The sequence below is a fragment of the Pelecanus crispus genome, chromosome 11 (assembly GCF_030463565.1).
Source record: "Pelecanus crispus isolate bPelCri1 chromosome 11, bPelCri1.pri, whole genome shotgun sequence".
Taxonomy (NCBI): Eukaryota; Metazoa; Chordata; class Aves; order Pelecaniformes; family Pelecanidae; genus Pelecanus; species Pelecanus crispus.
Genome location: NC_134653.1, coordinates 1,142,467 through 1,167,641, shown reverse-complemented (window position 1 = coordinate 1,167,641; position 25,175 = coordinate 1,142,467). Strand labels below are relative to the sequence as shown.

At 60.0% G+C, this 25,175-nt stretch overlaps 1 protein-coding gene across 1 annotated transcript in view; it reads left to right on the top strand.

The window, feature by feature from the left end:
• CACNG3 (calcium voltage-gated channel auxiliary subunit gamma 3) overlaps nucleotides 1–23,715 on the top strand; it is a 33,128-nt gene extending 9,413 nt beyond the window's left edge. The window contains exons 2-4 of the mRNA XM_075718875.1: nucleotides 19,710–19,793; nucleotides 21,850–21,990; nucleotides 23,204–23,715. Of these exons, the coding sequence (XP_075574990.1) occupies nucleotides 19,710–19,793; nucleotides 21,850–21,990; nucleotides 23,204–23,715 (737 nt within the window). The remainder of the gene's footprint in view (nucleotides 1–19,709; nucleotides 19,794–21,849; nucleotides 21,991–23,203) is intronic.
• Nucleotides 23,716–25,175: the final 1,460 nt, after the last annotated feature.

The following is a 25,175-nucleotide window of genomic DNA, read 5'->3' as shown; positions in this document are numbered from 1 at the left end:
GAGGAGAATGGGGCCAGGACGGGAGCCCCGGGGTGGGCACAGGGAGCGGAGGGGGACGTGCAACCCCCCGGCCTTTCTGGGGGCCGCTGGGGGCCTGCGGGGGTGTTGGCATTCGCAATACACCCCGGGGGACTCGGGTGGTGCAAAGTGGTGACAAAAGGCGGCATTGGAGGGTGGCATCTGTGTTTGTGCCTCCCGAACGCTTGCATTTCCCATTTCACCGGTGATTTGGTCATTGTCCCCTAATTATACCTTTACTATCAGTTTGTGCCTGGAATCGCAAAGGGAAGGGAAAGCAACCCCCAAAGAGGCTACCAAGAAGCGACTACCCTTTGAAAGTATTCCTGATTTTAGCTGCTTAAAATCGGTGTTGGCTTATGCTGCTGGCAGCTTCGTCGAGCCGCCCATGTCCTGCAGAGCTGTGCCGGTCGCAGGGACGGCACCTCTGTCCCCCTGGAGAGGCCGGGCTCCCTCCTGACAAGGGAGCAGCAACCCCTTGGGACAGGCTGGCTGATGCTCGGCTGGATGTTGAAGACCAGCTTACAATTATTTTTTGCGTCAGCATCATCAATTGCATCACACGACGTCATCGCATGAGCAATTGCAAGGGGCTGCGAGAGTCACCGGCTGCCTTCCCTCTGGGCTGCCTCCCGCCTGGCCCCGGCCCCGGGGCTGCTTGCCTGGCCGGGAAAGGTCACTGCCACGTCGCGAGACGGACGGCCATCTCACGTCGGCTTCGCCTGCCGCCCCGAGCCTGCGGCAGCTCCGGCTTTGCCTTACAGCCAGCCGAGGCAGTCACTCCTGCCAGGCTGCACGGCATCCTTGCCAAATCCTCCATTTGCCTTAGCAGCCTCGCTCAGCTGAGCAAACCTTATCGTGGCGCAGCAGCTGTGCCGTCGCCGCCGTCGCCGCTGCCGCAGAGCGGGCTGGGGGAACGGGACCCCCGGAGCAGGAGCCCCTCCGGACGGGGACCTGCCGCTCCCCCTGCCAGCCCACGGTGCGGCAGCAAGCCGGCGCGCTGCCGAGGCTCCCTGGAAGCCTCTCGCAGCCCCGAGGCTCCTTCTCTCCGTGCCGGGAGAATCTCTTGTCATTCCTCAGCACGCTTCAGCCAAGGATGAAAGTGTTTTCTCTACATTAGTCTTTGGCCTCCCCTCCGACGTGAGAAGCTGAAGAAGGACAAGAGTGATGACGCCTTTCATAGGAAGCAGGAAAGCTGCAGCCTGGGGTGTGAGACGTTTTAGCTGGGGGAGACGCGGGAACCGTGTCTTCTGCTTCTGTCACCGAGCAGGCGAAGCGTGCTCCGGCGAGCGCACAGGGACGGCAGCGAGGCCAGGGGGAGGTGGCGTGCACGTTTTAAATAATTTTAAGTAATAATAATAGTTTTAAATAATATCTACTCTGCATATTGCCCCAGCCTGCTCCGATTCCCACTGCCCTTCTCCGGCAGCAGGAGAAGAGCAGGTCCCCGCTCCCGGGCAGGGGCCACCGGCTCGTCCCCTCGGGCAGAGGCACCTGAGCTCCTGTGCTTCCCTACAGACGCATGCCATATGGCTTTCCCGTTTGTCCTAGCTCGCTCGCGGCTGGAGTGAGGGACAGACATGTCAGTGCATCCGCCCCGAGCCGTGCTCCCGCAGCGCAGCCCGTCTGCAGGCAGCGAGCGCTCGGTGCCGGGGAGCGAGCGGTGCGGTGCGATGCGGTGCAACGCGGTGCCATACGGCGCGCTGGGGTGCAGGACCGCTGCAACGGAATGGCCCTCTCTGCCCATTCAAACATGCCGTGGCCACGTCTGTCAGGGGTGTTCGGTATGTGCGAGCCGGTCTCTGTCACCTGCGTACGTAAAACTGCAGCGTCTCGGTGCGTGCGTCAGGTACCGTGTCTGTGCCGCTCACCGGAGGATCTCGGAAGCAGCCCTGCGTCTCAAGCAAGGGCTTTTCAGGATATGCAAGTTCAGTCACTCTCTTAGAAATTATTTGCATTGACAATTTGGTCAGATCTCCCCCCCAGGATGAGGAAAAATCTTCCAGAAAATAGGAGAAGCAGAACGTGCCATTGGCATCCAGAAGCTTTGCTCCTCGGGGTGCGGGTTTCGTGGTAATTAGCCCCGCTCGCGGCGCAGGCTCTGGCAGCGCTCTCGGCCGGCTGGGCGGCAGCGCTGTCACCTCCCGCGCAGAGCCTATTTCCAGGGCTGTGCCGAGGGCTGTGAAATCCCAGGCTTTGCACAGCTCCAGCTGAGCACCCAAAATGAGCAGACGCTTGTGATCTGCATCTCTCCAGTCCTCCGCTACCCATCTGTAAATTGGGGATATCATCACCTGCCCTGGCTCAGCGCGGGAGCTGGGGGAGTGTCGGGGCTCAGCCCCAGCCCCAGCTCAGCACCACGCAGCCATCGCTCACTGCCCCTACCCTGGTGGGATGGGGAGAGAATCGGAGCAGTGAGAGTGAGAAACACTCCTGGGGTGAGATAAGAACAGTTTAATAATTGAAATAAAATAAAGTAAAATAATAATAATAACAATATAATAATAATAGTAATAATAATATCCAAAGCAAGTGATGCCCAATGCAATTGCTCACCACCCGCCGACCGATGCCCAGCCAGTTCCCAGCAGCGATCGCTGCTCCCCGGCCAACCCCCCCAGTTTCCATACTGCCCATGACGCCGGATGGTATGGAATGGCCCTTGGGGCAGTTGGGATCAACTCTTCTGGCTGTGCCCCCTCCCAGCTCCTTGTGCCCCTGGCAGAGCATGGGAAGCTGCAAAGTCCTTGCCTGGCATAAGCAGCGCTGAGCAACAACTAAACCATTAGCGTGTTATCAGCATTCTTCTCCTACTAAATCCAAACCACAGCACTGTGCCTGCTGCTGGGAAGAAAATGAACTCTATCCCAGCCGAAACCAGGACAGGGAGCCTCTGAGATGCTCCCGCGCTGCCGGAGCCGAGCGGGGAGCCCGCGGAGGGGGGATCGCTCCCTCTTGGCAGCGGGCGAGCTGAATGAGGCCGGGGGCCGCACGCTGAGCGCCGAGGGCAGGTAGCGATGCAGCTCCGGCAGAAAGCGCCGTGCCCCAAGGGAGCTGCCAGAGGTGGGAGAGGGCGAGGGATGGGAAGTGATAACGGAGCAAATGGTGGTAACCCAGCGTACACGGGGCTGGCCCCAAGCTGCAGAGTCTGCTCCATCCCGGAGGGGCTCAAAAAAAACCTGGAGGGTTTTTAGTCTGGTCTACCCTTGACTGGCTTAGAGTAGACTTGGTAGTGTAGGTTAATGGTTGGACTGGATGATCTTAAAGGGCTTTTCCAACCTAAACAATTTGATGATTCTATGATAAAAAATGGGCAGAGGTGGCACTTGGGGACATGGTTTAGTAGGCACGGTGGTGTTGGGTTGATGGTTGGGCTGATGATCTTAGAGATCCTTTCCAACCTTAATGATTCCTAGTTTTTACTTTCATTAAAAAATAATCCAGCCACCAAGCCAGGAAACATGAAATTAATTATTCCTCTCCCCTTAATTGGTTTAGTGGTGGGCTTGGTAGTGTCAGGTTAATGGTTGGACTGGGTGATCTCAAAGATCTTTTCCAACAAAAACGATTCGCAGATTCCTTGGTCCCCGCAGCCCTGCCCTCACGCAGCTTTCCTCATCTTCTTCAGCCCAGACCGTGGGTGCATCATCACGAGCGAGGCAGGTGTCTGCCGTCAGCGTTAACCAGGCTGGAGCTGCTGGGCTGCAGCTGGGGCAGAGCCATTAAAAGGGCTGCCGTGGGGCACGGCGTGGGCTGAGTGGTGCCGAGGGTGAAGCGGCGAGCCCTGGGCACTGAGCCTGAGTGAAAATGGGAGGACGAACCCACGGGAGCAGCCCCAGGTGAGTGCCGGGGGGAGGCAGGGCTGGGGGGTCCAGTGCCGGCAGAGCCAGGGCAGCGCCGCGGCAGTGCGGGCAGCCCGTGCCGTGCAGGCGCAGCAGTGCGTGGCCCGAGCGGCTTCCTGCGCGCTCGGGGGAATCTTTTGCCTCCGGCAGGCACAGCCCCTCCGGCTCCCCATGCTGTGCCGCGGGGCGCAGCCCTGCTGCCCTTGAAGCCGATGGCAAAGCATCACCTGGCTTCAACGGCAGCAGGATGGGCTCTTCTGCGCGATTTGATGCAAAATAGGAAGGAGCTGGAAAGCACTGGCACAACTGTGAAACGCTCTGCTTGCCCATCCATCTCAGGGTCTTTTGTTTTTCTTCTCTCCCCCTTCAAATCTCTACTTGGCTGCTGCTGCCTCCTGGAAGGGCAGAGCGGCGTGGGAGCTGGCGTTGTTTTGAAGCCCTGGAGTTGTTCTAGCAAAATGTTACATGCTTTGAGCCAGATTTGGGAAGCTGGGGGACGGTGAGGCTGGTTTATGGCCAAGGTAATGGTGTGAGCGGCACGGGGACCTGCAGAGCAGTTTGCCTGGGTCCGACCGGTGCGAAAGCGGAGCAGGTTTGCAGCTGGCAGCGCGGTCCTGTTCCCTGCCCCGAGGTTGTCTGAACCCAGCGCCTGCAGTGCTGGGGCTGCAGTGTGGGCAGGGGAAGCGAGAGCCTTAAAGAGAGGAGCCCCACGTGCTGCCTGCGGGCAGGAGAGCATTCCAAGGGCCCGGGGAAGCTGTTTGCAATGTGTTGGGGTCTCACAGCACCGTGAGACCCCAAAGTGATGGATGATGGGTGGGATGCACCATCCTGGAGCTGTCCTCACCGCTGCCCCCAGGCAGGGAGCACGCTGCCTGTACCGCAGCGTCCAGGCGTTTCCAATGGCAAAGCCCTCCCGAAGGCAGCGGGGCAGGGCGAGTGCTGTGCGATGGAAATTGCTCCGAATTTCTGGAGAAGTTGCCGGGGCGTTGGTAGGCATCTTTCATTTCTTGGAGGGGGAAGGCAGGGTTGGCATCGCTCACTCATTCACCAGCAAAGTCCTCTGCTAATGCTCGGTCTGTGGGATGGCCCCTTCTTGTTCTCCCAAAAAAGCCAAGAGTGAAACTATGGTGCTACTCTTGAATATCGCTTTTCCCCATCTGGGGCTTGGAACCGGCTTCCCGGGGCTCTCTTCCCCTCCCGCAGATGGTGAGGAGGCGGCTCTGCCTCCCGGCAGGCAGCGAGCTAAATCCGGCGGTGCTGGATGCGCTCCGGTACCCGCGGTAGCGAGCGGGGCTGGGCCGGACCCTGACCGCTGGGTTACAGCGAGCGGGCGAGCCTGGAGCCGGGTCAGGGCAAGGGGGGAGCCTGGGGGAACCTGCACCCCGCACCGGCACACGTGCAGCACGGTGCCCGCTGAATTCCCTGAAATAAACAGGCTTTGATGGAGCGAGTCCTTTTTAGCGCATCAGCTGAAAAACTTCAAATATTTATATCGTTAGGGAGATGTGACAGAAGTATATATATTAAAAAAAAAAAAAAAAAGGCAGGTGCTTGAGTGGCAGTCCTATATTTGAAGTTCAAATACTTACCTTCAAATCAATGCTATAAAAGAGGAAGAAAAAAATAAATTTAATATCACTTTTGCAAGGAAAACAACCTGCCGAGCCGCCTCCCAGGCTAAATGTGCTTTAAAGATTGACTGTGCAGCTGTAAAAACTATTGATGAATTGTAAACATGAAAAGATCGCCCTGCTCGTGGCCTGTCAAAAGCATTAGGTTGGAAATGCTCTGTGCTCCGCTCCAGCATGACTCACCGAGTCCTCAGCAGATGTGTTTATTTGTAAAGATCCTTATTTCAGAAATAGTGACCTTTTTAATGCCTCGTGCGGCGAGCTCGGAAATTCGAAATTGCCTTTTGGCAACTTGCTAGTCTTGCTGAAGCTCTGACAGTGCTTTCCGTGGCGATTTGCATATTTTTAGCCTTGATACGCTGCACCGTGGGGCTCCTTTGGAAAATGATTTGCTTTTCACAGCCCTCAACGCAATTTGGCGTCTGCAGGGCTGGGCTGAGATCAGGCTGTGCAGAGGGCACGGAGGGAGTCGCTCGCTCGCCTGTCGGGCTCTTTACGGCGCGCCTTCCGCCTCTTCGAACCCTCCCTGGGTTTATTAACATCCTCCTGGAAAAACAGACCGTGGTATTAGTCACAAATTTGAGCAGCTGCTTCACCTCGAAACAGGGCATCAAGCTTTGAAGCTGGTATTCCAGCTGCTGTGCATCAAAGCGCCAGGTTAGCTCTTTGGGCCATCGCGTTCGTCGTCGCCTGCCGCGCTGCCCGGGCTCGGGGTCTGCGCTCGCCGGCACGCAGCCCCCGTCGCCAGCGCTCCCGCCGTCTACCCCAAAGCGAACGCGGTGGCCAGCGACGGCGTTGCTCTGTGCCCGTGGCCTGTGCCCTCCTTCCGAGGCCCCGCGTGTGCCGTCGGACGCCAGCACCCGGAGCAGTCGCAGGGAAGCAGCGGCACCGCTGCCCTGCCAGGGAGCATCTCCGTCCCCGCAGTCCTCGGGAGCTTCCTGGCGAGGCGTCAAGCGTCGCTGTTAATTGCTCAGTCGGCTCCTTCAGCCCGTCTCTTCAAGCTCTGGGCTGTGAACGTGCTGAATAGGAAATGTCGCAGTTGTAATACCAGTTAATTAACGTTTCTCGGTCCTGTGACTAACGCTTCTGCCATTTGTGTTTGGTAACGGGCGATAGCATTGCTCCTTTCTGTTGTTGTTCATCCTGATGCATTTGGGGAAAGATGTTTTGATGGTTTTTTTCTACCGTTTGTTTACGTCCTTTATCGGTGCGCTACAATTTCTAGTTGCTGACTTACATTCAGAGTTACGAATATCTCCTTTCTTCTTTGTTGGGCATGCTTTTATTTTTATAGCTGTTCACATATTAGCCAGGCAGTTTTTAAACTGATGCAAGCGCCTGTCGCGGTTATGAGTTTTGGTGTAAAACACTCTTAAATCATTCTCTATTCACAGTCATGCTTTTATGCTTAAGTACGTTCCCCTAACTGATGTGGCTTATAAGCGTTTTCTGCTCTGTGAATTGACTTTTCAAAGCACCAAAAATATATGCTAGTGCCTTGGACTTGCCTCTGTTTGCCCATAAGAAGTGTAATCAAGTCATGATTGCTTGGACTTGAGCAGCAACTAGTTTTTAATTCTGTGATCCATTTCCCCTTCTGCTGTCAACACAGAGTCTAAAATAGCACTCCCCTGTGCTGGGTGCCGTGCTTCAGAGCTGTGAAATGGTCATTTACGGGTTTTTTAGAAATTCGGAGGACATTTTAATACTGGCGAAGTGAAGCCTCCAGCTTCCCGTCATAATGCAGCTTTCTCTCCTACTTATTATAAATAGGTGCTCAAGCAGCCTCGGGTGTGATCTGGCCTCTGGCACAGCTCGGGGTTTGAAGCAGACACCAGAGCATCAGTATCTATGGATCGTCTTTGGTTAAACTGTTGAATTACTGTCTGCCAGTAATTCAGATGGGGGACCCCAGGTTTTTACACTCTTGACCCTTGCTTTTCCCACCTGGTCCCATCTGGGCAGGCTTTATCATCAATTTTCAGCGTTCTGGCCACATAGCTCTGGTCTTAAAGGTCTTTTCCAACCTGAACGATTCTATGACTCTGTTATCCCAGCTCGCGGCCGGGATGCGCAGGCCACTGAAGGGCTGCCTTTTGCTTTCTCGGTGAGTTTAGTTCTCACCATCTTGACGTCGTGCTGGAGAAGGGCTCGGTTGTTCCCTCGGTTCCTCCCTCCCCTTTTTCTCCTGCTTTAATGCCTCTGCGTGGCTGACCGCTGCCGGGGAGGCCGTGGCTGCGGGAGCGGTGACCTCCAGCTCCAGCCTCCTTGGGGCGGATTCGGGAGCTGCTGCTCCCCGCAGAAGCGGCGCGGCTGCGTGCGCGTCCCCGCCGGAGGTTTGCTGACCCACGGCACAGCGCGGTTGTTGTGGTTTAGCCCCAGCCAGCAACTCAGCACCACGCAGCTGCTCGCTCCCCGGCCAACCCCCCCAGTTTCTATACTGCCCATGACGCCGTATGGGATGGAATGGCCCTTGGGGCAGTTGGGATCAACTCTTCTGGCTGTGCCCCCTCCCAGCTCCTTGTGCCCCTGGCAGAGCATGGGAAGCTGAAAAGTCCTTGCCTGGCATAAGCAGCACTGAGCAACAACTAAACCATCAGCGTGTGATCAGCATTCTTCTCCTACTAAATCCAAACCACAGCACTGTGCCTGCTGCTAGGGAGAAAATGAACTCTATCCCAGCCAAAACCAGGACACGGTGCTGGAGAGGCTGCGGAGGCGGAAGGTGGACCGAGTTATGGGGAACTCGGTCATTTCACAGACTGCGGAACGGGCACCCTGAGATGTGATGCAGAAATGGAAGTCATAGACACCGCGAATGATGCTTTTTGGAGGAGCTGATCAGCAGCCTGGCACGGGACACAAGTCTTGGTTTAGTCCCATGTCCCACGTCCGTGAGGTGCCATGGGGTACGATGGCTGCTAGCACGATGGAGCTGGGCTAGAGGTACACCAGCAGTGAAGACGACCAAAAAAGCCATTGTAATAAAAGAGCAAAGGAGGGAAAAAGACATCATTCGATGCGTGGAAGTTGTGTCCAAGTAAGAGAAACAGAAGAGGGCATGGGTTTTGACAAGTTAAATGAGGAGCCGCTGTGAGGCAGGCAGAAATGATCACGAAGGACAACTTGCTGAAGGCATAAAAAGCAATAATAAAATCTTGACTCTCAGACACGTCCCTGGCTGCGGTAGGGTGGGTGTCTGGCAGGCGGCTGTGGCTCAGGGAGTGTCGGCTCCCTGCGGGGAAACGCGGGGATTTCTTCCTGCGGCAGCACTTGCCAGACCTCTCTGCGGGGCAGGGCTCCGGGGAGCCGGCAGGAACAGCGAGGTTTGGGAATGCCGTGGGATGGGAGCGGATCCACACACACCATGAAGCCTCCGGCCAGATGTGCGCCACTGCAGCGGGGTGAGGCTGGGGGCTGGGTGTACCCGCTCGGGGCTGGCAGGGGGGTGCCAGCGGGGACTCCCCTGCACTCTGCCCAAAATGTTAGCAAGCCCCGAGGAGGCACGCGGCCGCGAGCGCAGGACGGGGCTCCTCGGCAAGGTCTGTGGCAGGGACCGCGGGCAGCCGTGGCTGGGGAGCAAAGCGGCCGATGGCGCTTGCTGTGGACGAGGACAGAAGGGTGCGTACAGGGAAGAAAACACTCGCCTGGGGAAACGTGGAGGGATCCCTGCGGAGAGCTTTCGGATGCAGCAGTTCTCGGCAGCGCTGGGGAGGGGATTAACCCAAGCCCTCCTTCCCCGAACGGGCACAGAGCTCCCGCGCTGCGGGACAGACCCCGCTCCCCGTGTCACAAAAAAGCTTTGTGATCCAGGAATCTCCCGGGGCTGAGCTGGCCGCCCCTGTTACCGATAGTCAAAGATGAGGCTGGAAGGCAAACCCTTCCCCGAAGCTCATCAGTTAACCCAAGTGAATCCAAAATGGTCATTAAACGAGCGAGAGCGGGATCCTGCCCCGACGGTGCGTCTGCGCAGAGGGAGGTCCCGGCACGGGGATGCTCAGCCGGGGCTCCCGCTCCTGCCCCGTCTCTTACCATCCATGTCTCTGAGCAGGCAAACAAACAAAAGACTATTAATTTTTTTTAATCGCTAGAATTGTATTAGTTTAAATGCATAAACTCAATCGGTGAAGCTCATTAATTTCTAGCACATGGCTTATTCTGGCTGCTCCAGCCCTCGTGTCGCTATCATAGGAATGTTAATTACCTTTTAAAATAAAAATCAATGTTTAGTCACCCTTAAAGATAAAACATGGGATGGTTTCCTTAGCCATGCTGATGACGGCTCTCCTCCCCAGCCCAATCCGAGGGCTCCGGGCGTTGGTGGCCGGCAGCCCCTCGCCGTGCCGTGGAGGGGACGGCGGTGCGTCGGCCCCCGTGCAGGGAAGGGGCCGCGCTGGGACCCCGTGCTCACCGCAGCCCCCTGCGCTTTCCTACCCCATCCTGGCCGGGAAAGCCCGGCGTCTTCCTGGGAGCCGGGTTTGCGGCGGGACGTTTCCCTGCCACGAGCTCCGCCGATGTGGAAGGATGGAGGGAGGCAGGAAACCCAGGGGAGCGCGGGGGGAGACCCTGGAAGGCAGCTCCAGTGCGTTACCTGATTGCTGTTGTAATGAGAAAAACAAAGCTAAACCCTTGAAGCAGAGTGCTAGAAATTACCCATCATTTTCAAACTTTTTTCCTCCCTTATTATTCAGAATTGTTTTGCTTTTCTGAACTGCCTTGTGTAGGTTGCAACAACCCCACAGATTCCAGAATGGGAGATGATGAGTCACTGTCAAAATGTAGAAATTCCCCCCCCCCCCCCCCCCCAGCAATGCTGAGGGAGTAAAATCTCTGTGACACACGCCGATCGCCGACACCTCGCAGGCTAAAACCGGCAGAAGCCGCGAGCCCACCCATGGGTGCGAGCGCCTGGGCTGCGACCGCCCCGGCGCGTCCCCCATGGGGACGCCCATCACGGGCAGTGCGGAGCCGGGCGCCGCTCCCCGAACCCCACCGAGCTGTCGGGGATGCGCGGGGGAGCTCAGTTCTTGCGCTGCTGTGCATATGTTCAGATCTGCGTTTGCGCTGGCCTCGGCATCCACCCGGCACCGCGGAGCCCACCTCTGCCACCTCCTCGCTGTCGCGCTCCTTTCATTCGACTTGGGGTTTTTTCCGCTGTTTTTTTTTTTTTTTTTTACAACAGGGGAAAAAAAAAAATACACCCTTCAGAAAAGGCATATCTGTGTAGGTGACTCTGCGCAGACACAAACCGCCGCCGCAGAGAGGGGGAGAGGGTGTGAAGTAGAGATGGAGCCAGATTCCGCTGGTCCCCCGGTGGGAGGCTGGTGTGGGGCTGCTGGGGCGATGGGGATGTGCCAGGGGAGATTTCGGTCTGGGGAGGAGGATTCGTCCCGCTGGCTGGCGGCGGGGAGCCCAGCATCCATCCCAGCAAGGAGAGCGCTGCTGGCTGCGGAGTAGCACAGAGCAGGGGGCTTTTCTGAACCAACACACAGGTTTTGCTGTAATTCAGCTGCTCTCCAGTGGAGTTTAAGCAAACAGATGGGTGTGTAAAGCGGTGACAGCCTATGGGCTGAGGAGTCGCAAAAGCGATTTGATGGCCAGGCCTGGTGCTCGCCTGGCCCCCCGAGGCTTCCCTGGCTTTGGGAGGAGAGCAGACCCCTTCCCGAGGCGGCTGCGTGGGGCAGCGTCCTTGGCTCGAGCAGCGCTTCCAGCTGCGTCGCTCTGAGCCGTGGGTCTGGGGCGTCTGTAGCCATCCCGCCGGCCTTCCCCGATGCTTCCCTAAGCTGCTGCTGTTGGCTTTGAAGCTGGGCTGTGTCGAAGACTTTGCGATGCGGGAGGCGAACAAGATGCTGGGGGGGGTGGCCGGGACCCGGCATCCCTTCCCGGGGACGCGGGACGGCCGCCGCCGTGCGGGAGCTGCTCGGTGCCAGCGCTCGGTGCGGCTGAGCCGAGCCCTGCGCGGTGGCCGCCGGTCTCTGGGTGATGGAGACCTGAGAGCCCGGAGCTTTGCAATCGCGCAGCGGGGACCTTATGCAAAGAGCCTCAGGATCCCTCGCAGAGCGTGAAGCTGGGAAAGGGAAGGAGTAAAGATGAATTTCTTTCCATCTCTCCAAGCATCTGGGAGGTGGGTGGGAGGTAAAAAAAGATGAGCCCTGAAGTTTTAATTCCTTGGAGATATTTAGGTATCTCGCTCTTGTTACTCGAGGGAGTGCAGAGCCTGAGCATCTCTGAGGATGTGCCGCAGGCTCGTACCCAGCACTTGCCAGCTTAGCTTGGACCTCCGATTCTCCAATGAATATTAATTTTCAGAGAACTTAAACCATAATGACCCCACGGCTTCCTCCAAATGGATTTGGCCTGGCGAGGTATCTTTAGGAAGGCCATTACCGTAAACCACGGCTTAGGAGATAACTCACTTGAATTTATCAGGAGGTGCCGGGGGCTGAAACGTGACCTTGCGCCAGGGCTTCTCCTCCTCCCGGCTGAGCCAACCAGCGCGAGGGGAGAGAGGAATTTTCTTCTCATTTAAGAACAGCGTTAGCTCCTCTTCCCCAGCCTGAGCCCTAGTTTGCACACTGAGCAGTAACAACCAGAATAGTCCCTGGAAAACTGTTCCACTGGATGAAAAGTAATGAGATTTTAAAACCACAACTAGAGCTCTTTAGTCTTCTGGCTCTCTGGGTTAGGATCGATATTCTTAGCTGTATTTCCACCATCAGGAGCATCGTACTTCCCTCGCAGCCCCTTCCCCGCCCCCCACAGCCCTCCCTGGGGAAAAGGGCTTTGAGAGGAGAAAGACCTGAGATCAAATCAATTAATTGCCTTTGCATTCCCCAATAAATGCAGCGCAGAGAGCACGTACATCGCAATACAAATGAACCAGAGCAGCAGTGACAGAACCCTGCTGAAGTGAAGCGTTACCCTGTGTAAGGCAGCCCTGTCCGGGGGAGAAGGGGTGACGCGCGCGAGGCAGGCGTTAGTCTCTTTATTTAATGTGCAGCTCGAGGATGCTCTGATCTGCTGGGGATGAGAGGGATCGAAGAATCACGCGGAGCGCGGGATGAAAAACAGCCCCGCGGGAGGGGAAGGGATGCCTTTACAAAACCAGCGAAGCCAAAATGTGTTCTGTGAGTTCATCTCTTCCAAATTAAATCCGATGTTACCAAAAAGGCAGGGCTCGCTGCAGCGAGCCTGGGGCTGTCGGGCAGGGACGCCCTGCAGGCACCGCGCGGCCGCTGGTCCCGTTGCCAGGTGCAGTGGCACATGGAAAAACGCGGGAGAGGTGGCACGTAACCCGCGGCAGAGCTGTGCCCCCCGCGCCCCCCCAAGGCAGGGGGGCCAGGGAGAAGCTTCCTGCGGAGCCCGGGGGGTTCCCTGAGCCGTGGCCCTGAGGTTCGGGCACTGGGCTCTGTTCTGGCAGCCGCGGGGGAGAGGGGCGTGGGGAGCAGCAACGCTGCACGCTGCTGCCTGCCCCATGAGCTGGGGTCTGTCGTGACCCCGAGATCGGGGCCGCTTGTCCCCCGGCTCAGCTCCTGGCTGGGCTCCTCCGGCTGCTCTCCCGGCACGCTGGCTGCTCCTCCGCGTGCTTTGGAAGTGCCTGGGCTGCAGGAGGGGCCGGGAGCTGCTCAGTGCTCAGCTACGCGGTGGAGGTTTTAATCCAGCCTGGGCAGGGAGCGCGGTGCTGAGCCCCACAGCCGAGCGTTTGAAGGACACGCTCGTCCTGGCCGGCCCCGCGCTGCCATGAGCACCTTGCCCGTGGCGGGCATGGCTTATCCCCAGCGCTCCCGCTTCTCAGCACAGGGCTGGTGGGGAGCGGCTGAGGGAGCTGGGGGTGTTCAGCCTGGAGAAGAGGAGGCTGAGGGGAGACCTGATCGCTCTGCAGCTCCTGGCAGGAGGGGGCAGGGAGGGGGTGTTGGGCTCTTCTCCCATGTAGTTAGTGATAGGATGAGAGGGAATGGGCTCAAGCTGCGCCAGGGGAGGTTTAGGTTGGAAATTAGGAAAAATTTCTTTACAGAAAGGGTGGTCAAGCATTGGACCAGGCTGCCCAGAGAGGTGGGGGAGTCCCCATCCCTGGGGGTGTTCAAAAAACGGGCAGAGGTGGCACTTGGGGACATGGTTCAGTCTGGCCTGCCCTTGACTGGCTTAGTGTGGACTTGGCAGTGTAGGTTACTGGTTGGACTGGGTGATCTTAAAGGTCCTTTCCAACCTAAACGATTCGATGATTCTATGATTCTCGCCTGCTTGCTCGGGCTCACCCGGGCGCTTGGTGTTGGTGTTCGTGCTCTGTTGGCTGACTTATAGACTTCAACGTGCCGGCCCCGCGGGGCTGTGCCCCCGCTCCCTGGGCACGGCAGCGGCGTTTCCCCGTGCCGGCGGGGTCTGTGCAGCCCTGCCGCTGCCCCCGCAGCTCCCTGCTCCCGCAGCTGGCGGCGGCGGGTTGTGCAGCTGCGGATGCTCCTCCGGGGAAGAAGGGAGGCAAGCGAAACGGGAGGGCCGTGTAACGTCACAAAGGATTATCTTGCGGGCTTCGCGGCTGGCGCTTGTCCAGCTGCTCCAAGCCCTTGCTTCCGTGGCTCCTTGCCGGGCGCTGTCCCTGCGTGTCTGTGCAGCGGGGGTCCCCAGCGCGCGTGCTCGCGCGGGGAGGCCGAGCTCGCTGCCGGCGGCGCGTGCTGGATGCACCCCGCGCGTTCTCGAGCAGGGCTCGCGAGCAGGTTCTCCTCTGCTGGAGGAGGCGCCGGGCAGCTCTGGTTCCTCAGTACAGAAAAACACGAAGGGAGAAGCCGTCCCGCGCCGGGGTGGGCGAGGGGTGGCAGCGGCAGCCGGCCGGGGCTCCGGACACGGCCCCGCTTCCCTGCCAGCAGGCTCCGGAGCGGGGCTGCATGAGCCGCTGTGAGCAGAGCTGGCTGCTGCCGCGTCGGGCTCCGGGCAGGGAAGTGCGGCGACAAGCTAAGTTGGCTAATCAGGATTCGCACTAATAATGAGAGAAAATTACCCAGATCTACCACAGAGACAGCCGAGCGGGGAGTGAATAACCGCAGCGGCACGCTGCCTTGGCTGGCACTCTCCCGGCCAGCAGATGAATTAAACCCAAGGTGCTGTGACTCATGCACGCAGCGCAGAGTTGCGTCGCAGGCATGGGCATCAGCTGGGGAAATTACTCCCGAGCAGGCTGGGATGTGCCGAAACCAGCAGCTCGGCGTGCTCCCAGCTGGCGGGAGCAATCCCCTCCCTCCGGCGAAGGGAGCGGAGCCCGACCGCCGGCACCGATGCGGACGGTGACTGCGGGGGGAGGCAGCGGTGCCCCAGCCCTCCCGTCCGTACAGCACGAGCTGCGCTGGCAGCCGTGCCCAGGCCAAGGGCTCGCAGCTGGGTGCTGGCAAGGGGCACGGTGCCACCCGGGTGAGGTGTTAGCGGGGGCTGAGGCTGTGCGTGGGCACCCGGAGCGAGCGGCTGAGCCCGTACCCGAGCCAGGACAGCGTCCTTGTGAGTCCTCCCCGGCTGATTTCTGCGTGCAGCCGGCCGCAGCGCTGGGCAGGGCTCGTATCTCGTGCCTGAGCTCGCAGCCGTGGCCGCCGTTCTGGCGGGGCTCAGAGGTGGCACGGAGCGGCCGTCCGGCATCGCCTCTGCCTCAAGTCCTTGCTAAGACAACGTGGGCAGGGGAAGGAGGCTCCAGAGGTTAAGCGCTCGGAGAAAACCCGCTTCCTTCATGCCCGTGATGTTGTACCGCTGCCTTCACCGGGGCCCAGCTATAAAGCCAGGAGAGGAAAGCCCGGATTTGCATCCCCCGTCACCGGGGGACGGGGAGCCGGCGGTTTGGGATGTGCCGTGGGGCGCGAGCGGGCGCAGCCCGGCTGCTCGGGGGGGCGAGCCCCAGAGCCCCTTCCAGCTGCACCTCCCCGGGGCAGGGCTCCGTCCTCGGGGAGCGTTTTGGGGGGTCACGGGGGCTTCCTGCGATGTAAGCCTTGTTGTGGTATTTGTTTGGAGGCTGGGAAGTTGCGTGTCAGGTGACTTAGCGGTTGCCATGGCAACGAGCATCGGTTAATGAACAGAGAGAGTAAAGGAGCCAAAATAAATGTCAGGGTGTGAAATGGATGCGGTGGAGCCGGGCAGCGCGGGCAGGCAGCGGGGCTGCCCCCTCCCCACGTCGGGGGGCCGGTGGTGCTGCCCCGCCTGCCCCTGCTCGGGCTGGGGCTCCCTTTGCCTTGGCGGGGGGCGGATTTTGCTAAACCCCCTGCAAGGCGCAGGGCGAAGGGCCGGCGAGCAAGGAGCATGGCGGGCCCCGGCTGTGCCAGCTCTAAACGCGCAGCCCCCGGCCCCGCTGGGCACGCGTGGGTCGTCCCCGATCCCCCAGCACCGGGCGGCTGGAGCCTCGCTGCCTGCAGGGACACGATGCCCTGCGCCCGCCGCGGCGTCGGAGCAATCTGCAAACGTTAGCGATGCCGCCGTGCTTTCTCGCTCCTGCCGCTCGGCCGTGCCCGCTCGGTGCTTCCCTCTGCAGCGGGAGGGAGTTGGCGTTGGCTCCTGCAGCAGCGACGCTGAGCAAAGGCTCTGCCCCTGCCCTGAGAAAGTCACTTGATTTTTTTTTTTTAAATTTTTTTTTTTTCTCATCCCATCTCTGTTGCAAAGCAGGTGTAGGATGGGACGGGCAGCGCTGAGGGCAGCAGAGAGCTTGCAGATCCCGGTGGGCAGATGCAGCGCGGCCGTGTGCGGTCCCGGCTGCTGCGGAGGGAGGGAGGGAGGGATGGGCGAGCATCGCGCCCCGGGTGCACCCCGTGCCCGGGCCCTGCCAGCCTGCAGCCAGCGGGGCAGGGAGGTGTTTGCATCCAAACAGGGCATCCCCTGCACTTGCAGGTGCCTCCTGCTCCGAGGCTTGTCCTTGTGCCTCGTGGTCACAGATTTACCGTAGACATTGTGTATTGCAGAAGCCGGGTCCCCGCAGGTCCTGGCTCGTCCGGCTGCTGCTCAGGGCAGGAGGCTGCCAGCCCCCCCAGCCCAGCGCTGGGTTTTGGTGGGAGCTCAGCAGCACAGGGAGCTTTGGAGACCTTCAAAGAGATTGAGCCCAAGAAAATCAATATTCTTGTTTGCACGCTGTGCTGGTGGGCTGACACGGGCTCTAAACTCCGTTCACGTGGCACCAAGGGAAAGTTTCCTCTCGCTAATCAGATGATGGCCACTGGCCCCACGCCCCTGCCCGGGGGGCTGCTGCGGAGGGAGATGTCCCTGTGCTGCTCCGGGGTTGGTGCCTCTGGAGAAGCTCTTGCAAAGTCCTGCAGGCTGCGCGGGCATCCCGGGCTGGCAGCAGCTTTGCAGCCATGAAAAGTCGGAGAGGGCAGATCTGTCCCACCAGCAGCTCTGGAGTGCGGGGGGCAGAGCCCTGCTGGCAGGTGCGGCGAGAAGGTGGGTGGAAACCCGAAAGCTGAGAGGAGGAGGAGGAGGAAGAGGAGGAAGGGGGCTGCGCTGTGCAGCTGCCATCCTCCCCGTGCCTGGTCAGCCCCATTCCTGGCGCCTGTTCTCAGCCTCCCCTTCGCCCGCAGTTCCCAAAGCAACGGGAGCAGGCGGTTCTCCCTCGGATGCCGTGTCTCCCGCTCGGATGACAGCTTGCCACCTCCAGAGCTTCATCTCCAGGCTTTAATTGATGCCTGTCACGATGCTCGGCTCCCCCGAGCCCGTAGCCGCAGCAGAGACTGACAGCGTGCCGCTGCGCGGGACACCGTGCGGGTCGGCTTCTCTCGCCCTCAGCCCTGTCCATGTCCTTTCTCATTCCATGGGAGAGGGGACAGAGCCAGCGTGACCTGACCACGTCCTCCAGCACCGGTGTCGTCAGGGGGCTGCCTTCCTGTAGAGACCCGCTGCAGGAGTTCCTCCCACCTTGCCCTGCCCCTTGCCGCTCCAGAGAATGCCAGAATCGTTTAGGTTGGAAAAGCCCTTTCAGATCATCCAGTCCAACCATTAACCTAACGCTGCCCAGTCACGCGCTGCCTCGGTTTCCCCATTTATAATGTCAAGGGCAGCATTTGGCAGCACTGCGGAGGAAGCATCGTGCGTACTCTTGCATCAGCGTTTGCTGCTTGCTTTGGAGAAGACGGCTCTGAATCCTGCAGACAGAAGCAGCTGCTGCCGCCCCAGGCCCTGAGGAGCCGCGTTCCCTCCAGCACCGTGGTACGAGCCGAGCTCTGAGCCGTCCCCAGCAGATACCGAGCGCGGAGCTCCGTGTCTTGGCGGGCTGCTGTGTGGAGCAGGCTCGCGGCGTCCATGGGAGGTGACGGGCTGCATCCATCACAACAAATCCATAAGCGCAACTGGGCATAGCCAGTATTTTTTTTTTTTTTTAACGCCTTTAGTTTCTCTCTGCCTGTCCCTCAGTAGCACACGGACCAGACTGGGGCTGGTGGATGGACGAGCAGAAGAGGCGAGAGCCCGCTGCCCTCTCTGCCCCGCCGTGGGCACGGCTGCGCTGCCCCGTTACTGCTCCGCGTCCGCGCCTTGCAGCGTGTAACTGAGTCCCCGGTATGTCACCTGCCTGAGCCTGACTCGTCCTTGGCTTTTTCCTCTCGTGGCGCAATTGCTTTGGCACAGGAGAGGGCTGAGCCCGAAAGCGCAGCGAGGGGAAAGCCAAAGCAAACAGGCAGGCGTTCAAAGGCGAAATGCGTTTGTTTTGCTTCAGAGGCAGGAGGGGAAAAAAAGCCACAGAAAAAGAGCCTTTTTTTTCCCCCAAATGCTAAGTGGGAGGCCAGCAGATGCCAGAGCATCTGCCTCCTTCCCCAGGCCTTCCACGCGGCGTTGCCGGTGCCCACCGCGGTGGGGCTGCTTTCGCCCCCGCTCCCGAGTCGTGCCGTGGGGACCCACGCGCAGGAGGGGAGAGGCGGCGTGCGCGGAGCTGCCGGCGGGACCCGGGCTCCCGGTGGGACCGTGCCGCGGGGGGGGGTGGGTGGCTGGCTGGCACTCCTGCCCGTGCCAAGCCCAGCTGCGATGCCCACCCGTGGCACTGGGTGCTTCTCCACGGTCGTGCGTGGGCGCGCACACGTGTGTGCGTGCTGCGGGGGATGCGTGAAAGCAGCCTGGAAACGGGGTACGGACGGGTGGTCTTGGTGACTCTGCCTCCTCCGGCCCCTGCCCCAGCTGCCTGTGTCCCAGGCGCGAAGCAGGGCTGAGAGTTGGCAGGAAAGGGTAAGCAGGCCAGAAACTTTTTGCAGTCAGTTAATTGAACTCATCTGTGCCTCCAAAAAAAAAAAAAAATCACATCTGGGAAGCTAAGCTGCGGCCCAGGTGTTAGTTTAGCAAATGTGCTGAGGACCCTGGTCTGCACAGCAGCCTGTGCCCTGCATTTGTAGGTCAGCCATAAATCAAAGCTTTCGTACAGCCCGGGGGCTGGGGCAGAGGAGCCAAACTGGGAGGACTGGGCTGGTCTTTTGGTGCTGTGCAGCCCTGGGCAGGGGCTCTGCTCAAGCAGCCGCTCTGACCCCGCTGCCGTTGTCGTCTCCCCCAGCAGGAATTTGATGTGAAAGGCGGTGACCCCGACATCCCAGCGCGAGCCCTGGGCTGCAGCCATGGAGCGCTTTCCCTAGCGCGCCTGAATAAGGTGTTGCTCAGGCTGGGAGGATTTATTTGCAGCTGCATTGATTCTCTGTCAAAACCGATGAGGGGTTTGCCTGGGCGGGGGGGTGCTGGGAGCCAGCAGGTGCCTGCCCTGCTTTGCCTCCCCTTTGCTGCAGAAAACGGGGGCCAGGCGAGCCTTGCCGTGCCCGCAGCTGCACGCAAGGAGCGGGGGAAAGCTCAGCTGCAGCCGGGCAGAGGCAGTGCCACGCTGAGCACCGCTGAGCTGCTGGCAGCTCCTCGCAGCACCGCGCAGCCGGGCAGGGGAGCGGGAGCTGCACCGTGGGGAGGCTCTGCCCATGGCTGCCGTGGGGCTGCGGGGGGAGCGGGGCGGCTTGGGCACCTCCTCCCAGCTCAGCAGCGATGTTAAGGATGGGACTTAGTGTGAGATATAAATGTGCAGCCACAGCAGAGGGGACTGGCAGCGCTCGGGGGATGCAGGAGCAGCTGGGGACCAAACCATCCCCGGGGACCAAAGGCAGTGTCGGGGGTCGCTGGCAGCCCCGCGCTGAGCGGTGCCCGGGCGGCTCCTGGGCTGCTGCCGCGCCAGCCCCGTGCAGCGCGCCCAGCAGCGCTCCCGCCACCGCAGAGGGGTCTGAAGGTTTCCTGGCTTGTGTCTCCCCAGGAACCTTCCGAGGAGTGTGCAAGAAAATCGACCACTTCCCCGAGGATGCGGATTACGAGCAAGACACGGCCGAGTATCTCCTCCGTGAGTCTGCTTTCCCGTGGCATGGCGGAGCTGTGCGCACTCCCTGGGGACCCCCACGCCGCGCTGGGACCCCCCTCCCTGTCCGCCAGCACCCAGAGCTTCACCCAGCAGGTCCCCCCCGCTGCTTGCAAGCTGGCCCGTGGGTCGCAGCCCCCCAGGCTCCCTGCGCAGCAGCAGAGACCCTCCAGGCTACCCGAGCGCGGCCGCGTCGCGCCGCAGTAGCGGCGTTAATGGCGCGTTTGTCTGGCACTCGCTGTCCCCGCGGCTGGTCCTGGCAGATGCTGCGCAGCCTGAGCTTGTCGGGGCGCGAGGATGGCCGGGCAGCGGGTCCCCGGCACGGCACCGCAGGGGTGCCGCGTTTGTGCCAGTCTCCCTGTTCCCCGGGTCTCTGCAGCCAGGCTGGATTTCCTGGCGCTTGCCGGGAGAGCGCGACGAGCGCCGGCTGCACGCTCTGCCAGCAGCAGCCGAGCGCAGGGAGATGGGGTGAAAACAGAGCTGGCGGCTCTCCTGGGAAAAGCGGAGCCCTCCTGCTCTCGGGGGCCAGCAGAGCCTCTGGGCAGAACCCGCAGGGTTTTTACGTGGGGGGACCTGAGGCTGCGGTGAGGCTGGCGGAGAAGAGGCACCGGCCCCCGCGCGCTCTGCAGACGCGCGCACGAGCGGGTGCTGAGGCACCGAGGCGCAGGGTGACAGACACCGGGCACAAACGATGCACGCCCCGACGTGCAAAGCAGCACGCGTGTGACAGGCTGGGAAGCCTGCACGGCAAAAGGTTCCCTTGAACACCCAGATTTCCAGGCGAGAGTGTAAGGCGGCAGGGGCACGGGGCAGCCGCGGAGGCGTTGGCGTCTCTGGGCTCCGAGCTGCTGGGGCTGGGAGGAATCCCCGGGGGTGAAGCGACGCCCATCGCCCCGCGCTCAGCCCCCGTCCCCGGGCCGGGCAGGGGTCCCTGCCTGACGCTGCTGCTGCTCGTCCAGATGTTGCTCTGAACTCCCCATTTTCTAACGCTGCAGGGAGCCATCAGCTCTGCTCACCCGTCTAAGAGGGGAACGCGTTTAATGAAATTGGTTGGCAATTTTAGTAGATTGGCGTTTAAGTTCTTCTCCCACCCCCTCCCACATTTAAAACAAGAAGTCTATTTTAAAGCCCCCAGAATGGCATTTTAATGGGGCTTCTCTGTATTGCTGTGCTTTTAATAAAGGCTCTAACAGAGGGATGAGAGCCCAAACCAAGGCACGGTGCATTTTCAGTGCAGCAGGTAGCGATTTGCTGCATTAATTACTCTTGACTGTCATTTTGGAAGCTGAACTTCTGACAGGCCATGTAGAAAAGACCCTTCTTTGCGTAGTTCTTGGTCAGTGACTCCTGAGCGTGCAGGAACAGGCGCTGCCGGAGCCGATCCCCGTGGGGATGGAGCCCAGCGCCAGGGTCAGGGCATCACACATGGGCGCTTGGGCTTTCTCTTCGTTTTGATAATGTTCTTCCCCTACATCAACAAACAACTTGTTTGTTGAACTTTTGAGGTGTGTTAGTCGGTAAATTCTTGACTTTGGAAGCAGCTGCGATAGTTTGGGGGCCCAAGGGACGCGTTCCTGACCCTTGGGGTTGGCAGTACCGGTGAGATCCGGGGGGTTTCTGCAGTCCCTAGGCTCCGGAGTCACGTCCGTAGCCTAAACCCGTGGGTGGTGTGTTTGGTGATGGGAAGGTAAATTGCTAGCGCTGACTGTGTGACAAGACTGGCAGAGATAATTCCTTGAAATAGCCTCGGAGGAAAAAGAAGAAATTCAGGGTTTAACCTGTTTTTGTGATGGGAGGCCTGAATCGCGGGTTTGCAGGGCTGATGCTGGGCTCCAGAGCAAGCTTGGAGCAGAGCAGCTCGGGGACAAGCAGAGGTTGCACGGGTGGGGACCGGCGCTGCGTCTGCCCCCACCCCTCGTAGCAGCAACCCAGCGTGGCGTTGGAACAATTCTGGGTGCTGGCGTTGCTGCGGGAGATGCCGGCAGCCCCCGCTGCAGGAGCGATGCCGGGAGCCGACCCTGCCCTGCTCCCTGTCCTGCAGGTGCGGTGAGAGCGTCCAGCATCTTCCCCATCCTCAGCGTGGGTCTGCTGTTCTTCGGGGGCCTGTGCGTGGCGGCCAGCGAGTTCTACAAGAGCAAACACAACGTCATCCTCAGCGCTGGCATCTTCTTCGTCTCTGCAGGTAGGAGCTGCCCGGTGGGGTCGGGAGCGGGGTGGCTCTCCCGGTGTGGAAGTGTGGGAGGACACGGGGGAGATGGAGACGGGTCGCGGGTCCTCCCAGGCTGTCGGCATAGAGGGATTCTGGGGTTCGTGCGTTGTTCCGTCCTGGTGGAAAAATCCTCATGGCAGGGAAGAAACAGCAGGGGTTTCTGGCAAGCGGTCGCCGGGCAGCGCCCAGCCCCGGGGCAGGTTTTGGGGGGCTCTGCCCTCCATCCCCACCGAGCAGTGGGTCGCAGGGGCAGGCGCTGTGCTGGCAGCACCAGGGACCGGGCAGCAGGCAGAGGGGCTGCCGCAGTCCTACCAGGAAAATCGCTCTCTCCCGAGAGGCCGTTCCTTCTGGCTTACTCATTTCTCTGTGCGCTGTTCCCCAACGCTTCCACTGATTATCGTATGACAATGTCTTTGTCTCAAGGAACTGCTCTATTTTGTGTTTTTCTTCTCCCCACAAAGAGACAAATTACTCTCCCTCCTTCTGCTGGCAGGAGCTGCTGATGCAGATGAGAAAACAACAGAAAGAACATAATTGATTCATTAAGTAAATCCAGGAATACATCAGCCGCTCCCCAGCCCTGCGGCACAGCCCCACGGCACTGCTGGCAGTGCAAAAACTGCCCGGATCCTAGAGAAAGCCTCCGGGCTCCACCAGAAATGGAAAGAGACGGAGCCATTCCCTCTTCCCTGCACTCCCGGGGCCACGGCAAGCTGGGCTCGTGCCGGAGGGATCCCCTCCGTGCCCCGTGGGTCGGCTCTGCCCCAGCCCCGGCTGGGCTCCTGCAGTCCATCGCTTAGTGAGCAGCTCCGGAAAGCAAAACGAGCTCTTGAAATGTCCCTTTTCTAAACAAAATCACAGCTGTTCCTCCTGCTCCTTCAGTATGCACGAACACACGTCTGCAGGGGGTGCATGGGACTGTAGGTGACACTGGGACAGCAGCAGAGCTCCGTGAGGGGTTCTGGCCCCGGTGTGCTGGCAGGTGGGCTGGTGCTCCGTGGGGATTCGGCCGTGGACCCCGGCACCCTCCCCGCCTGCCGGGCACCCCGCGGGGGGTGGTGGGCAGAAGGGCCGGGCTCCTCCAGCCTGCGTGCCTCCGCTGGCAGGAGGGGATCGGGGTGCTGCTGTCCCCCGACCCTCTCCTGCCGCTCAAGCGGGTGCCTCTCCCTCTCCTCCTCCCCTAAAGGTCTCAGCAACATCATCGGGATTATAGTCTACATCTCCGCCAACGCGGGGGACCCAGGGCAGAGCGACTCCAAGAAGAGCTACTCCTACGGCTGGTCCTTCTACTTCGGAGCCCTGTCCTTCATCATCGCCGAGATGGTGGGGGTGATCGCTGTGCACATGTACATCGAGAAGCACCGCCAGATCCGTGCCAAGTCCCACTCGGAGCTGCTGAAGAAGTCGGCCTTCACCCGCCTCCCCCCCTACAGGTACCGCTTCCGCCGGCGGTCCAGCTCCCGCTCCACCGAGCCCCGGTCCCGGGACATGTCGCCCGTCAGCAAGGGGTTCGGCACCATCCCCTCCACCGACATCTCCATGTTCACCCTCTCCAGGGATCCCTCCAAGGTCACCATGGGGACGCTGCTCAACTCGGAGCGGGACCACGGTTTTTTACAGGTCCATAACTCCATCCCCAAAGAGTTCAAGGAGTCTTTGCACAACAACCCGGCCAACAGACGAACCACGCCGGTCTGAGGCGGGCAGGGGCGTTTTGTCAGGCTGCATGGCATCATCCTCGTGACGGTGTAACCCGTGAAATCCCATTTCTAAGGACAAACCCAGATGGCTCCCCGTGCTCCTACCCGCGGGGCTGGTTTTTCACTCCCGAAATGCCACTGGCCAGGGCAGGCCACTGTGCCCACGGTGGGACCGGGACCCCCGCGCCCCTCCTTCCCCGTGGGGAGGGGACGGGGGCTGCACTGTGACCCTGGCCGTGGTGCCCCGGCAGACTGAGCGGGGCTTCCATCACCACCTGGAGCAGTGGCTTCCCGAGGTCTCCATCGTTAATGTTGATCATAATCGCAGTGTTACCTTAGCTGTATGTCCCATGGAAATGCTGGCGATAGCCCTGTCTGTGAGAATCCTTAATCTGGTAGTTACATTTAAGCGAAATTGCCTGGAAGTCCGGAGTTTGAAGCACTGAGTCGGTGCCGTGGCGAGTGCTCGTGTTACAAAACCCCTTTCCCTGTCGTGATGGATGGAGTGCTGGGGCTGGGTTTCTCTATGGCGTTTCGTGCATGCATTAAATAGCTTGGAATTCAATTTTGTCATGTCAGGTTGGAAGAAACATCCTTTTGCAATTTTCTGTGGTCTTGAAAGGGCTTCTTTCTTTCCTTCTTTCTTTCCTGTTTTTTCTTCCTTTGGTGCATTCAGGCCATGAAAGGACTCAGGAGCAGAATTCCTCCAATGACTGGTAGCAATTAGCCAGTGTTTAATTAACCTCTACTGTTGCAAGAAAATGAATTAATTCCCTAAAATTAATACACACGCAGTCACAAATTACTGTCTGGGCACAACCAAGGAGGCCGTGTTTGACCTGGTGGTACTGAAGGAGAAGCTGGGTTGATGGCTGGGCCGCCGGCCGCAGGCTGCGTGCGGATGGTGTATGATGCTATAATGGCTGGGAGATCGATGAGAAAAATAACAATAAAATCGTCCAGTTTGGCAAGCAAGTTACTTGGCTGAATAGGTTGCACTGACCCTGCTGCGGGCAGCTGGAAAACGGCGCGCTGCGTCTCACGGGTGTTTCACGGCAGCCTTGACCCCTCCCGCGGCTGCGCGGGGGGCCCGGGGCTCCCCGGCTGCAGGGGGTCTGCGGGAGCAGCCCCTGCCCCGCTCTCCTGCCCTTTGCGGTGCTGCCCTGCTTTGCACGGGGGGGCTCGGCTGGTGGGGTGCACGGGGTGCGTGGGGTGCACAGGGTGCGTGGGGCAGCAGCGAGGTGCATGTGCACATGCAGCCCCCCGAGCCTGCGCACCGGCAGGGCGAGCGCTGTGGGAGAGCGGCTCAAAAAGCCATTTCCCCCAAAAGGTGCTGCGGTGGGGTGATGTCCCCTCCCTGGGGGCAGCCAGCCGGGCATCCCGGGGCAATCGCAGCGAGACCCCACTCCCAGGGAAATGCAGAATTCGGAGCCAACTGCAAGAGCTCCTTGGGGAGCA